The 12,918-nt window shown below is 42.3% G+C and overlaps 1 protein-coding gene across 1 annotated transcript; it reads left to right on the top strand.

Annotated features, from left to right (window-relative positions):
* Positions 1-2,136: 2,136 nt before the first annotated feature.
* SUMO2 (small ubiquitin like modifier 2) lies at positions 2,137-9,644 on the top strand. Its single transcript, XM_030231876.2, has 4 exons — positions 2,137-2,304; positions 3,703-3,834; positions 6,869-6,940; positions 8,435-9,644. The coding sequence occupies exons 1-4, from the start codon at positions 2,284-2,286 to the stop codon at positions 8,495-8,497; spliced, it is 288 nt and encodes a 95-aa protein (XP_030087736.1). The 5' UTR covers positions 2,137-2,283; the 3' UTR covers positions 8,498-9,644.
* The last annotated feature ends 3,274 nt before the right edge of the window (positions 9,645-12,918 follow it).

Below are 12,918 nucleotides of genomic sequence, written 5' to 3'. Positions count from 1 at the left end.
GTTTTGCTTTAAAAAGCCAGGGATGAGATAGAAGGGTGGGGATTGGGGTGCTTTGTTTCCTTGTTCTCACTAGTAATTCTAGTTCTTAGTGGTGATGATCGACTTGAAAAGGTCCAAACCAAGTTGCCCATTGCTTTCCACAACTCAAATGAAAGGAGAAGGGAGATCATAGGAGCCTGAGGCATCACACATGAAGGGGGATTTGGGTAGAAGTACATGGTCTTCCTAGCCAGGGTGCTTCTCACCTCCCAGTACCTTAAGCAAACAGAAACATAATAGCATGAGTAATTAAACACAGAGAAAACAGGCAGGATCAACTGATTATCTTTTGATGAAAAATCAAGTAAACTGACACAGGTAGGAGTGGAAAGCAGAGCTCAAAGGATGATCTCTTTGAATCACAGTCACAATTTGAAACAGCATCTGTTGCCTTCTTGGGTCAAACTGAACAAGTCTCTGTCTGGGATTTTTTTCAGAATTGACTCACTAAGACTATTCAGGAGGAGTAAAATACTAAAACTAAAAGGTTCTATGAAATTTCAGGCAAAATTTTGGACTACAAGGGATTGTAAAAGACCACTGCTCATGTTTTGTGGAAGCTCAGGTGGCTATCTGGGACATCTTCCTGCCTCATGGCTGTGCCATTTTCTCAAGTGAGGACTCAGATAAAGGTTTGGCTTCAGCTTCTTCTCCCCAGTTGGTTTTACTCTTCTGCAATTTCCAGAAAATGGCAGGAAAAATCCAATCTGTGCTCAGAAGGAGAGAGCTGGAATGTGAAGTAACATGATAAAGGCAGAGCAGAGGACCAGAACTGACAGTGAAAAGCAAGTCTGCAGCTCTGCCTGTAAGTGAAAATTTCTCTTCAGTCAATATTTCACTATGTCAGCAGTTTATTCTGGACAAGGAACATCTCTGAAATGGTGCAGAAAGTTTTGTCCTGCCAGGAGCAGGGGATGTGTGACCACACGGCCACCTTGGTGTCATGACTGAGTGCTCCCCCACTGGGAGCAGTGCCAGTGTGGAGTGATGCCCACCTGGAAAATACATCCCTGGGGGATCAACAGGGATCATTTCAGTGATGTTTCTTTTCCATCTACATGATGTAGAGAAGCATTTGATGCCACCACAAATGATGGTGGCAAGTGTAACGATGATAAAAGGTACAGGAACTGTTTTGTGTGAACCTGTGAAATCTCTGGAGTTATTGAGAATTTCCTCCTCCCATTGGAATGAACTTTAAGAAATCACATAATTGGTGGCTCTGATTTATGTGGAGTAATTGTTGGGGTGCTGCAGGCGCTCAGTTCCTTCACAGACATGGCATCTCTTCCAGGAAAACCCTTCCTCACAGGGACAGCCCAGGGTGTTGGGGGTCTGCCACACTATCATTGTCCTCCATACCACAGTGAGGGGCACAAGCAGGAGGGAGAGATTTGATGAGGCAGGGACGAGGGAGATCACAGAACCACAGCATCAACGAGATTGGAAAAGGCCTCTGAGATCAGCGAGTTCAACCTGTGCCCCAACACAACTTTTGTCAACCAAACCACGGCACTGAGTGCCACGTCCACTCTTCCCCTAAACACCTCCAGGGACAGGGACTCACCACCTGCCTGGGCGGCCCGTTCGACAGGGAAGATGTGTGTGCAAAGAACACCGTGCGAGGTACTGAGGGGGCACTGAGGGGGCTGTGGCAGGCGGCCCAGCGGTACTGAGGAGATTTGAGGACGTTTAAGATTTGAGGGGGCCAAGGATGCTGGAGATGACTAGGGGAAGTTCTGTTCGGGAAGGGTACGGTGCGAGGCGCGGTGGCGCTGAGGGCGGCCCGGCGGCCATTTTGCGAAGGACAATGCCCGCCGCGCGGGGCGGGGCAGGGGCGCGCGCACGCAGCGCGCGGGCAGCGCGGCCGCGGGCGCGCGCGCACTTCCCCTCCCGCTGCCGCCGCCGCGTTATGTAACGGCCGCGGGGCGCGCGCGCGCTCCCTTCGCGGCCCCTTCCCCCTCCCTTCCGCCTCACCCCCCCCAGCTCGGGCCTAGCTCCGCCCATCCCCCGCGCGCCGGGGCCCAATGGGCGGCGGGAACGCGCCCGGGGGGGAGGGGAGAGCGCGGCGGGCGCGCGCACGCACAGCCGCGGGGCCGCGCCTTGCCCCGTGCGTGCGCGCTCCCGGCCCCCCCCGCCTTCCCCTCTCTCTGTGTCCCTCTCTCTCCCTCTCTCCGCCGCGCTCGGCCGGCTCTGCCCCCCCTTTGTGCGCGCTCTGAGCCGCCCCCGCATCGCCGACTCGCCATGGCCGACGAGAAGCCCAAGGTGAGGCCGGCGCGCTCCGCAGCTCCCGCCGCCGCGCTCGGCCCCTCAGGCGGCAGCCCCGGCCCGCAGCCCCCGCGCCGCCTTTGCGCGCCATTTTCCTGCGCGGTTGGGGGGGGCCGAGGCCGCGGCTCTCGGGGCGGGCGGGGGATCCCCGGGGAGAGGGGGAGAGAGCCCGGGCCGCCTTCCCGCCCTCCGCGGGGCGAGAGGCAGGTCTGGAGGCGGTTGCTGCTGCCTTCCTCCTCCTCCTCCGCGGCCGCAGCATCCCTGCTGGCTGCCTCGGCAGCCGCTGCCCTCACGGTCCCCGCACGGCTCCGGCCCCTTTGTGCCGCCTCTGACTCCGCTCGGGGCCGGGGGGGCCGCGGGGGCTCCGCTCCGCACGGCAGGAATTAACAGAGGCCGCCGCCGGGGGGTTGGCTTCCCCCCCCCCTTTTTTTTTTTCGGCCTTTTTTTTTTTTTTCCCCCTCCCCTCACCCTTCCTTCCTTTTTTTTTTTTTTTCCCCTCCCCCACGCTATTTTCAAACCGAGTTCGGAGTGGCGGAGGGCGCGGGGCCGCGCGCGGGCTGACACATGGCGGGACCCGGCTCCCAGCAAAGAGCGAAAACAAAGCTGGAATTGGGGGTGCCGGACAGCCCCAGGCCGGGACAGCCGCGGTCCCCGTCCCTCTGCCCTGAGGCCCGGCCAGAACACGAGGGACGGAGCTGGAAGTTGATCCTCCGCAGTTTTCCGCTCCGGGAGGGCCGGGTTGTTTGATGTAGAGTTTTTTAAAAGATTTTCTGAAAGAGAAGACCTGAGCCGTTTCAGGTTTTATCACTGTTTGAAACATGGCCCTTCAAAGTATCGGCAAAGTTTTTTTTTAACAAGGACATGAAATGGTAGGAGAAAGTTTGAGGTGCAATGAGAAAGAGCCTTGCTTCTGGTTGGGAGCACTGTTATAACACAAATAAGCTACAGCAGATCATAGTTGTAACATAGGTAACTTAATTCCATTCAGTGGGACCACTGGTGTTGCATATTGTTGTGCTTTTGATAGAAATAACTTTTTTTTAATCTGTTTTAATGCCTGGCCTGGTAATTCTTCATTGCTATATTTCCAGTCTGCAGAATGACAACTAATATCGGGGGGGGGGGTTTGGTTTTTTTTTGTTTTGGTTTTTTTTTGGGGGGGTTTTTTTGGTTTTTTTTTTTTTTTTTTGTATGTGGCTTTTTTTCCTTTAAATTTTCAACTGGAAAGTGCTGACCTTTATTCCCTAATTCAAGGTTTCAGGTCAGTAAACAGCTTTAATATCTTTATTTCCTCCTTTTCAATAACCTGTTGCACTTTGGTAAAATGTTAACTTCTCGTTTCATACCTTTTTTAAAAAGTGTTGGTTATTTTTTTTTCTTTTATTTCCTCCACAGGAAGGAGTGAAGACTGAAAACAATGACCACATTAATCTGAAGGTGGCAGGGCAAGATGGGTCTGTGGTGCAGTTTAAGATTAAGAGGCACACACCACTTAGTAAACTAATGAAAGCCTATTGTGAACGACAGGTATGATCTCAGGAGAACGGTGTCTGGGGGAGAGCTGTTCTCCACAGGGATAGAGGAAAACAGTTGAAGTCTTAAAACTTAAGTAAATACACAAAATGATAGAGATGGAACAGAAACTAATTGTGCTGTGAAGTGTATTGTCCTTGGGGTCTGTTACAGGGTGGACTGAGAGGGTTGTGGCAGGAAATGGGTGAAATAAAGATCTGTTGTCATTTATGAAATCTCTGTTTAAAGGTGGAGGCTTCTGGGAGGTAACTGCTGCTCTGATGATACGAAATATTCGTGTGGAAAGGGGTGGGTTTGGGATGAACTTAGGGGAGAGAGAGTTAAGCAATAATCAGGGATTTTTATAACTCTGAGTGACTTCTTGGACTAGTCGTTGGCTTCTGATTTATTAGCTTAATTGTACTGAGATGAGAAGATAACTTGAGAAGGAGCTTGTACATTTAATGATGAGCTTTGTTTTTTCTCGTGTCCTGGCTGACAAAGGAATCTTCTGAGAGAGACACACACCCCATGTGTTTGCTGATGTGGTGGCAGCTGCAGCCAGTTTGTGAAGCTGCAGGCAGCTATTGCAAGTTTTAAAAACACCTGTTTGAGTAGAGCTATGGAGCTCTTCCTTTTGAAGCTCCGGATTAGGGAAATTTTGTCTCTGTTATCCATTATATTTTTTAGTGACTGTCTGCCTTCAGAAAGTTCTAGCTCTACAAGTGTTCAGAATTAGTGAATTTTTAATTTTTTTAAGCATAAATACCCAAGGATACTATTGCATAGAATAAAGTCAGTATAAAATATTGGTGCAGCTATTTCATCACCAGGAAAAAAAGCCCTGTGATTCACTGTGATTCTGTGATACAGAGTCGTAAAACCTCTTTGGTTTGCCCTGTGCCACAACAGAATAAAAGTAAAGACAAGGAAAAATTAGCTCTTGCTGAACATGTCAATGTGTTCTTGTATGAGTGTTCTGTGGAGAAATTAGTGAATGTTGGAAGCTGTGAGTTTGTTTTTCCTACCTCAGTCGTACAAACTCTTGTTCTATTTTGCAAATCACTGTGTTGCTTTTTCCAGTCATAGAGTGCAGTTATAGCTGTCTTTCAGGGAATTTGAGGATTGGTTATTTGTCTATAAAGTCCTGGCATAAAAAAAAAAAAATTAAAGTATCATTCATTCTTAGTTACTTTGAAGAAAGCAAAAGTAATATTTCAAATTGTCTTAGATTGTCAAAATGTTTACTCAGCTTAAAGAAAAACAAAACCAAAGCCAGCAAAAAAACCCCCCCAAAAAACCACCAAAACCCAGGTATCAGCTGGAGGAAAAACATCAGTAAATCTTGAGAATGGGAGACGTTTTTTCTGATCTTAGTTTTAAGCTAGTAAGTAGCCAAAGAATATTTTTGTGGATGTGGGTTTGTCTTTAGGTGCTTACTTCTGAAATTTTGCTGAATGTTGGAACAAAAAACATTTGTTCTGCATGTCTCTAAAAGTTAGGTTTTATTCATGTATTTATTTACCTAACTAGGTACACCCCAACTTAAATCCTTAATTTTGTTGAGGTGATAGAGAACTTAGCAGCTATAAGGGATGAAAATTGTGTGTAGTAGATCTAAAATGGAAGTAAATAAATTTGAGTGACCTGGTGAGATCATCAAGACTATTTGTGATTAAGTGGTGCAAAAATCATCTGTGGACCATACTTCATGTTTTGTGGACGCTAAGCTCACCAAAGGACAGTTTTTCAGTATGTTTTCAGCTAACATTTATTTAGCTCGTAAAGTTGTTATGAACCTGGAAAAAAACAACACTCTGGGAATAGGAAATACATGTTTCAAGAAACACAATGTCAGAGAAAAGGGCTCAAACCAAATGTTGCTGTGCAGAAATGTGTTGCTGCCATGAGACTGAGCCACACACTTCCTTAGACTAGATGATGTTTTGAGTGAGCACTGCAGTGTCTTGATCATGCTGGAGAAGGCATTTTGCTGTGAACCATAAAGTTAATTTTAAAAGTTTACTCACATTTATTAAAATATTTTTCCTGACAAATCTATTTCTCAGAAATAATTACTACATTGTTTTCTGTTGTGTGTAACATCCGCTCTTGCCAGACTGAATGAAGGCTTCTCTTCTAACTCAGAGATGCCAAAGCATGACCCTGCAATCCATTGGATTGGCTTCAAAACCAGATTGGACCATTGGATAGTTAGATACTCTGGAGAGAATGGATAGAACTGGAAAGGAAGTTTGTATCCCCAAATGTCACTGACCTGCCTTTGCGGAATATGTGGTGCTGTAAAATACCTTGGAAAACTCACTGGTGATTTTTGGAGCTGATGTTATCAGTAGGAGAGGTTGGTTGTTGCTCCCAAATTACATTTTTCAGTTTGTAGGCTCAGGTGAGGATGAGAGATATTCTTCTAGGGATGAAAGAGGTCCGTAAAATGAGTGTTGTGTGGACCTGCATATCCAAAATACTGGCTAATTTCTGGAAGTAGAAAATTCCTTTTTTTTTTTTTTTCCATCTGTGCATGGAAAAAATTGATATGTTAATTTCTTTAGAATAGGAATTGAAGGTCAAAAAATTCCCATTTTTTACTCTTTGCTGCTGCAGACTAATTTTGTTGTTGCATTTCTAGAAGAAATATTTTAGAATACCTTTGTTTTTGGAGAAGATCAAAAAGGAGTGTAGACTGTTACTGCTGGACATGTATTACATAGAGCGTTGCACCTAGTTTTTAAGTGAATTACTCAAAAGCACAAAAAACCTGCTGGCCTTTGTGGTGTTCAGAAATGGCTTTATTTTAACTTAGTGGGGGCACTGTTGCTTCTCATGAGTTGTTGGACACAATGCAGTGTTTAATACAAAACAGATTGCAGGGATTTGGAATGAAATGCTTAAAAGTCAGGACATGAGGGAAGGATGGAATCTCTGGTGGCTTTTAATGATGGTGCTGCAATTCATTAACATGTTCAAGAGTAAACTACTGAGTACTTTTACACCAGGTTTATTTCCCTTTGTGTTATTTCTCTTTGTCCAGGGGTTGTCAATGAGGCAAATCAGATTCCGGTTCGATGGGCAGCCAATTAATGAAACAGACACACCTGCACAGGTAAACAGCACAGGCAAAGCTAAAGAACTATTTGAAATTTGCTGCAGGAACTGATGCTTCTGTTTCCTATCAAATACTTATGTAAATGCGTATATTACTGATAGAACTGGATATTTTTTACCATTATTTTGCTGTAACTACTTTAGGATAATTAGAAATGGAATCCAGGACTTTTGCTGTTATGAATAATAAATCTGTATCACTGTAATAAAACAGAAAAATTAAATACAGTGTACAGGTGGTGAGTCCTGTAAAACTTTAACTTTATTGATTCATGGCTCTGAGATAAGGATGGTAAGGTAAGAATTGAATTTTTCTTGAAGCAATGGCTTTATTTTTTATATAAAAGCTTGCCAGGATGTTATCAGAGAGATTCTGTATGCAAGCTTGCATTTGTAATACAAAAGTAATTTCCCTTGTTTGTGATCTGAAGCTGTTTCAGCAGCATGGAATGAATGAATATGATGAAGTTTGGGTTGTCTGTAAGTGTTTGAAAGAAGGCCATTCCGAGAACAGAATGGTTCCCTTTGGCCCTGGAGCATTTTTCTGTCCTGCTCCACGGAGCTGTGCTTAATCAGCCTGACCAAGTGATAGTTTTATCTGCTGTTCAGAACCACTTGTAATGAAATAATGGACTTTAGTTTTCAGTTTTAAATTTTCCAAGCTGTTGCTTCAAAGATTGTGCCTCTTGTGGTCCCAATCTATGCAACTTTTTAATTTGCAATACTGATAATTGAGGCAACAGGATGATTTTTCTTTTCCCTCCATGTTTTACTGAAGCTTAGACCAGTCTGTTATAGGTGTGGTAAATGGCACAGAGCAGTTTGATTTCCTGAGCAGCAATTGAGTCTGTTGGGAAATATAACTTGAATGAGTTATAGCAGCTCCAGTTTTGGTACAGATTTTGTCAGTAAGTGCCATTAACATCCCAGGAATATTACCTGTAAAACTTAGGGTGAAAAAAGAGGATTATATTAATGAAGTATTGCTGTTCTTCACTGGAGTTGTTACATGCCAAGTGTTTTTAATTTTTTTGTGCTTGCTGATCCTTGATTTTACTGCCTGGTTGAATAGAGGCTTTAATTCCAGTCTGCTTCCCCATTGCTGTAGCAATTTGAGCAGCAGCAGCCAACTGGAATTGTGGCAATGTTTTAAGGTAAATTGTGGGAGTAAATAGGAGAACAAAGGTTCAATGGCAAAGTAGGCAACAGAAATCAAATATTATAAATCTGTTTCTTAGGAGTCACACAGTGTACCCTGAAGTTAGTGCTAGAATTTATTCTAGGTCAACAGTTATCAATTTTTTTTCTGTGCAGTTTCTTTGGTTTTGAGTTTAGTGAGTTTTGTTAAATGTACAAAAGGGTGGTGGTGGAGGGTAGTGGGGCTTCTCTGGTTTAAGTTGCATAAAAAGTAAACATAAAGTCAGGAACAACCCAGGCTGCTGTAGAGATGTGAAAAGAGTTGAAAGCCCTTTTTTATTTTTTTCTGCTCTAGTTGGAAATGGAGGATGAAGATACAATTGATGTGTTCCAGCAGCAAACAGGAGGAGTTTACTAAAACAAACACACAAAAAAGAACCTGCTACTTTCCTCTCCAGAACTGTGCTCCCACAGGCGACACTTCACAATTAGAAAAATGAGACTTGGTTCAGCCACATCCTGACTACTGCAGTATAGTTTTCTCTCTTCTCTCTGATTTTTTTCTTATTCCTTTTATTGTACATAAAGTAACTGGTGATGTGCACAGGCATAATGCATTTTTTTTTTAACTAAATGGCCAATGGTATGTTTTGATCAACATTTAATGGAGATGGGGTGGGAAAACAAACTGGTTCTGTGAAAATGCCCCTCTCTCCGTTAGTGGCATGCTCCTTCTACTTTTACAGAATCACAGAATAAGCCGAGTTATCTTTATATTCCAGTAAGTTATTTTGCTCTCACTGTTAAAAAACAAAAACCTTGCATACCTTGTTTGATTGGATAATTTCAATGTTTTTCTTTTATCATTGTAAAACCAAGGGCAATTTTATAACTTTTTTGTACGTAGCTGTTACATGTAGAGCAATCTCTGTCTAAGTAGGGGTAAAATACTCTTTAAAAAAAAAAAAGGAAAAAAAAAGTCCTAGATAGTTTTCCCTTCAAGTAAAACGTCTTGTTGTTTAAATAAACTTCTTGTTTAAAATAACCAGTTTTCTTTCTTTTTCTGTGGAGTAATAGTACTCAGCAGCTGTATTTCTTTCTCTGCAGCACTCTATGCTTCTCAAATCTCAGCTTTCTCTATGGTAAGTAAGCAAAATCCCCCCTGTCTAGGCAGAAGACTGTTAAAAAAGGAAAGGCTTCCTTGAGGTCTATCAGTCAGCAGTTGAACTGGAAATAGAAGTCAGTTTTCTCTTATTTTGATTTATTTTTATTTTTTTTTGGTGAATGTTCTGCTAAGCCAAAACTGTTTGATTAGGCAAACTGCAAAATACTGAACTACTTAGTAATGCTTTTGGGTTGAGCTCTTCTTGTCAGTCTTTATTAGAAGCATCAATATTGTTGTTGCAGTAGTTTATTGAAGACTCTGTATTTGAATGCATATTGATGTAAACATCAAGTTAAAGAGCAAATAATTTCATTAACTGTTCAGTTTACCATGGTATCAAATGGGAGCTGCTTGGAAATGTAAAGCAAAAATAAAAAATTGAGTTCTGTTTTTGGGTGTATTTAGCTATGGTGGTGAAAATTCCAAGCTCAGCTTTACCCCACTTTGCTCTTCTGCTTGGAAGAGGGAAAGAGGCTGGAAGTACTGAAGGGAGATACAGTCATGGTGGTGTTTTTCACAAGTTTTTTCCACAATTCTTGAGTTCTTGGGGAGCTTTTTGGGTGAAGTTTAGAGGTTGGAGAAATCAATGGACGTTCATGGAAGATTATGTACCTGTCAAACCCACAGCCCCACAGCATTCTCTGATGTCCTAGGAATGTTCCAATATTTCATAGTAAGTTAATGCATTTTTAGGTATAGATTTCTTAGTTCTGAGGCCACTCTTTAGTGGTAATTTTTGTAACAGTTAATTCAAGGAGTGATTATTACACGTGGGGCCTGTGCCTGCTTGAGCTGAAAGTTTTGTGGCAGAATGATGGGTGTGTGCATTTGGCTGATGAGTTGTGATCTATTTGTCTTCTGTCAGAAATAACACATTTGATGCTACATTAGTTCCATCTAATGGAGATACAGGGAAAATTAACATCTGTTTTTGCAGTTGCATTCAAGTCTGTAGCTGGAGAATGTAATCTGTGTACCTTTGTTTTTAATTCAAGGAAATGCTACTGCCAAGCAAATTACTTCTCATTGTGGGATGTATCTTGTAGACTTCTGTGATATTTTGCAGGATTAAAATTCCTTCTTGTGAACAAATGTTTACATATCCAAGTCTGAAAGGCCTATAAAAATCTACTTTGAAGAAAAGAGGGAGGTGGAGGAATATATTTCAACATCTTTCCTAAGTTACATATGGAATACATTGCTCTTTAGCTTTAGAATCTCTGGCTTTTAAGCTGGCTAAACTTCTGATATTAGTGTATAAAATTCTTTCAACTTGATATCATGCCAAGACTTTTCCCAGGAGAAAGCTGTCTTTATCTTGTTTGGCCAAAAAAGGTGTTTGGACTTGCTTTAGTTTCTGAAGAAAAGGTGAGGTCTCCTTAAATACAATTTTTTTTTCAGCTCAACTTAAGATTGTGAAGCTCAAAGCTCCCTGTTGTATCTTGCCTTGTACTTTTTATTTCCTGAGGCAACAGAAGTCAAGTGACAGGTACTGAAGAGCTTTTAAAAACAATGTCTTCATTTCCTGAATTAGTCAAGTGTTACTTCATCTGTCATGAACTTATGTGCAGCATTCACCTACATTCCTCCACTTTCCATCTTTTTGCTGTTACCTGGGCTTGCTTATGTTCCTGAAATGATTCCTCTAACAATGCTGAATGGTGTTATGTTAGGTGGTGACTCCAGCCAAAAAGTGTTAAATAGTCTTTTCTGATATTGTTTCTTGTTTTTTTAATGTAATCACAAAAACATCTCAACTTCAGTGACTTAGTTCCTCAAGAGCCTCAAATGTTGCATTTCCATTAGTGTAGCAAACTAATGTTGTCTGGTTCCTGATTCTGGTTCTGATATATAACACCTTGGTGTAACAGTAATGCGGAAATACAGTCCTTTTTTAAAAAAACCAAAATTAGCTCTCTTTTTGCATGGTCTTGCAAATACTCTTTATGTCAGAACTTGTTTTTGTCTGTACTGCTCCTGTGGTGCTACAGATTTACCTGTGGATTCCTGATTGCTGGAACCCTCTGTCGTTTTACTGTGACTACCTCTTTTAGGGAAACTGCTCCTGGGGGTGATGATTTGGAAAGTGGTATGGAGTTCAAGGATATGGACAGTTTAAATCAACTGATTTGGAGTATACTTTGCTGCTTGGTCGGTGGCAGTTCCTAGGTTTACACTGGTAGCCACATGGACTTGTGGAAGTCCACTTGTTGGAGGATAAAGGAAAATGGGCAAAGAGGTCTGGTCAGGCTAGTTGGAAGGTAAGTTCTTCATGTTTTATTAAACAGCTGGGATCTTTCAAGAGCCTGGGAAAATTACATTATTACCCACAATTTTCAAATAATGTGTTCTAAAGTGATTGCCATGCAATGTAGTTAATATTTTTCCCATGGTTTTTAAATGAAAAAGGATGGAGTAAGTTATAATTGGATACAGTCCCCTGGTGAGTTCTAGTTGATAGCTGGACCCCTTCAGCTGTGCTGAGGTTTTAGTCTCTCAAATGAGTGGTGAACATGACCAGTTATTTAAAAACAGGTAACCAAAATTCTGTTGGGTTCCTTAAGGAATTTTTATTAATGTGCAGGGGAGATAATGACAGATGGAAATCACATCTGGTTTGGGTGGTTGACACCTGAAAATCAATGCCTTTGTTTGTCTGCACAGTGGGGATCATAGCCACCCCAGGGGGCTCCTTTTGGGGGTCAGGGGTAACTGGCCTGAGGTGCTGATTCGAAAGGGGATGAGGAGTGCAAGGCTGCTCTGACGTGAATCTTCCAGGCTGCCAAGACTGTAAGAAAATACTCCAAGTGGTAACATGAGAGAGATTCTTGTGCTGGCATATGGAGGTGTTTTTAACAAAAGAAAAGTCCTTGAAGTAACACTAAGATAATTGCTGCTTCAAGATAACTGCTATATCAGAACAGAGACAGCATCTCTGCAAGGGTTAAGGTCAAAGCAAGTTGGTTTTCCAGCAGGAATTTTCCTTTCTAGTACCTTCTCTTCATTACTTCCGAGTCAGTGTAACGTAAGTGCTGTCATTTGCCTGGTGGATGCTGGTTCTATTGTGTCTTACATTATGCTTTTCCATTAATGTTGCAGTGACTCGCTCAAAGCGAGGAGACTTCCTTGGCTTCAGCCTGCTGGAAGTAACTGAATATCTAAGGAACAGCAATTTGTTTTCAAAGCTAAGGATGAAAAGATGCCTCCTTGGTCATCATGGGAACAATAAATCCAAGTATTTTTCTTAGAATTTTAGGTAGTGGCCTCTTCTCAGTACATGTGTGTCAACTGCTGTGATGGACTCTTGTGGAGTATTAATCTAAATGTATTTACATTACTTGGATTATTATTATTAATTATATTACCAGCATAATGAATGCATTTAATTCTGTGGTTTATTGAGGTTTGTTCATTCTGCCTGTAATGACTTTTCAGACAATGTGTTCTGATAGGGAATAATCAATCCTTTAGTTTGTCTTGCTTTTTTAGTTCTTGGTGGCAGAAGGAATTGGTGGTACAGCACTTCTCCTGGGTGATTAGGATGTAGGAGTGCGAGGATAAATGGAAGATGGAATTTTGATCCCTATTCTCAGCTTTGATTAACCTCCAAGATGCTTAATTCAAGGGGTTTCCTGGTTTCTTCCCTAGCAGCATGGGAAGGTGATTTTACTGTA

This window comes from Serinus canaria, chromosome 18 (assembly GCF_022539315.1).
Source record: "Serinus canaria isolate serCan28SL12 chromosome 18, serCan2020, whole genome shotgun sequence".
Classification (NCBI taxonomy): domain Eukaryota; kingdom Metazoa; phylum Chordata; class Aves; order Passeriformes; family Fringillidae; genus Serinus; species Serinus canaria.
Note: the sequence above shows the minus strand (reverse complement) of the source record. Positions and strands in the feature narration are given on the sequence as shown.

Coding starts and splice junctions, on each gene's coding strand:
- SUMO2 (XM_030231876.2), top strand. CDS start 2,284: ATGGCCGACGAGAAGCCCAAG. Junction 3,835..6,868: donor AAGCCTATTGTGAACGACAG/GTATGATCTCAG, acceptor CTCTTTGTCCAG/GGGTTGTCAATGAGGCAAAT. Junction 6,941..8,434: donor AAACAGACACACCTGCACAG/GTAAACAGCACA, acceptor TTTCTGCTCTAG/TTGGAAATGGAGGATGAAGA.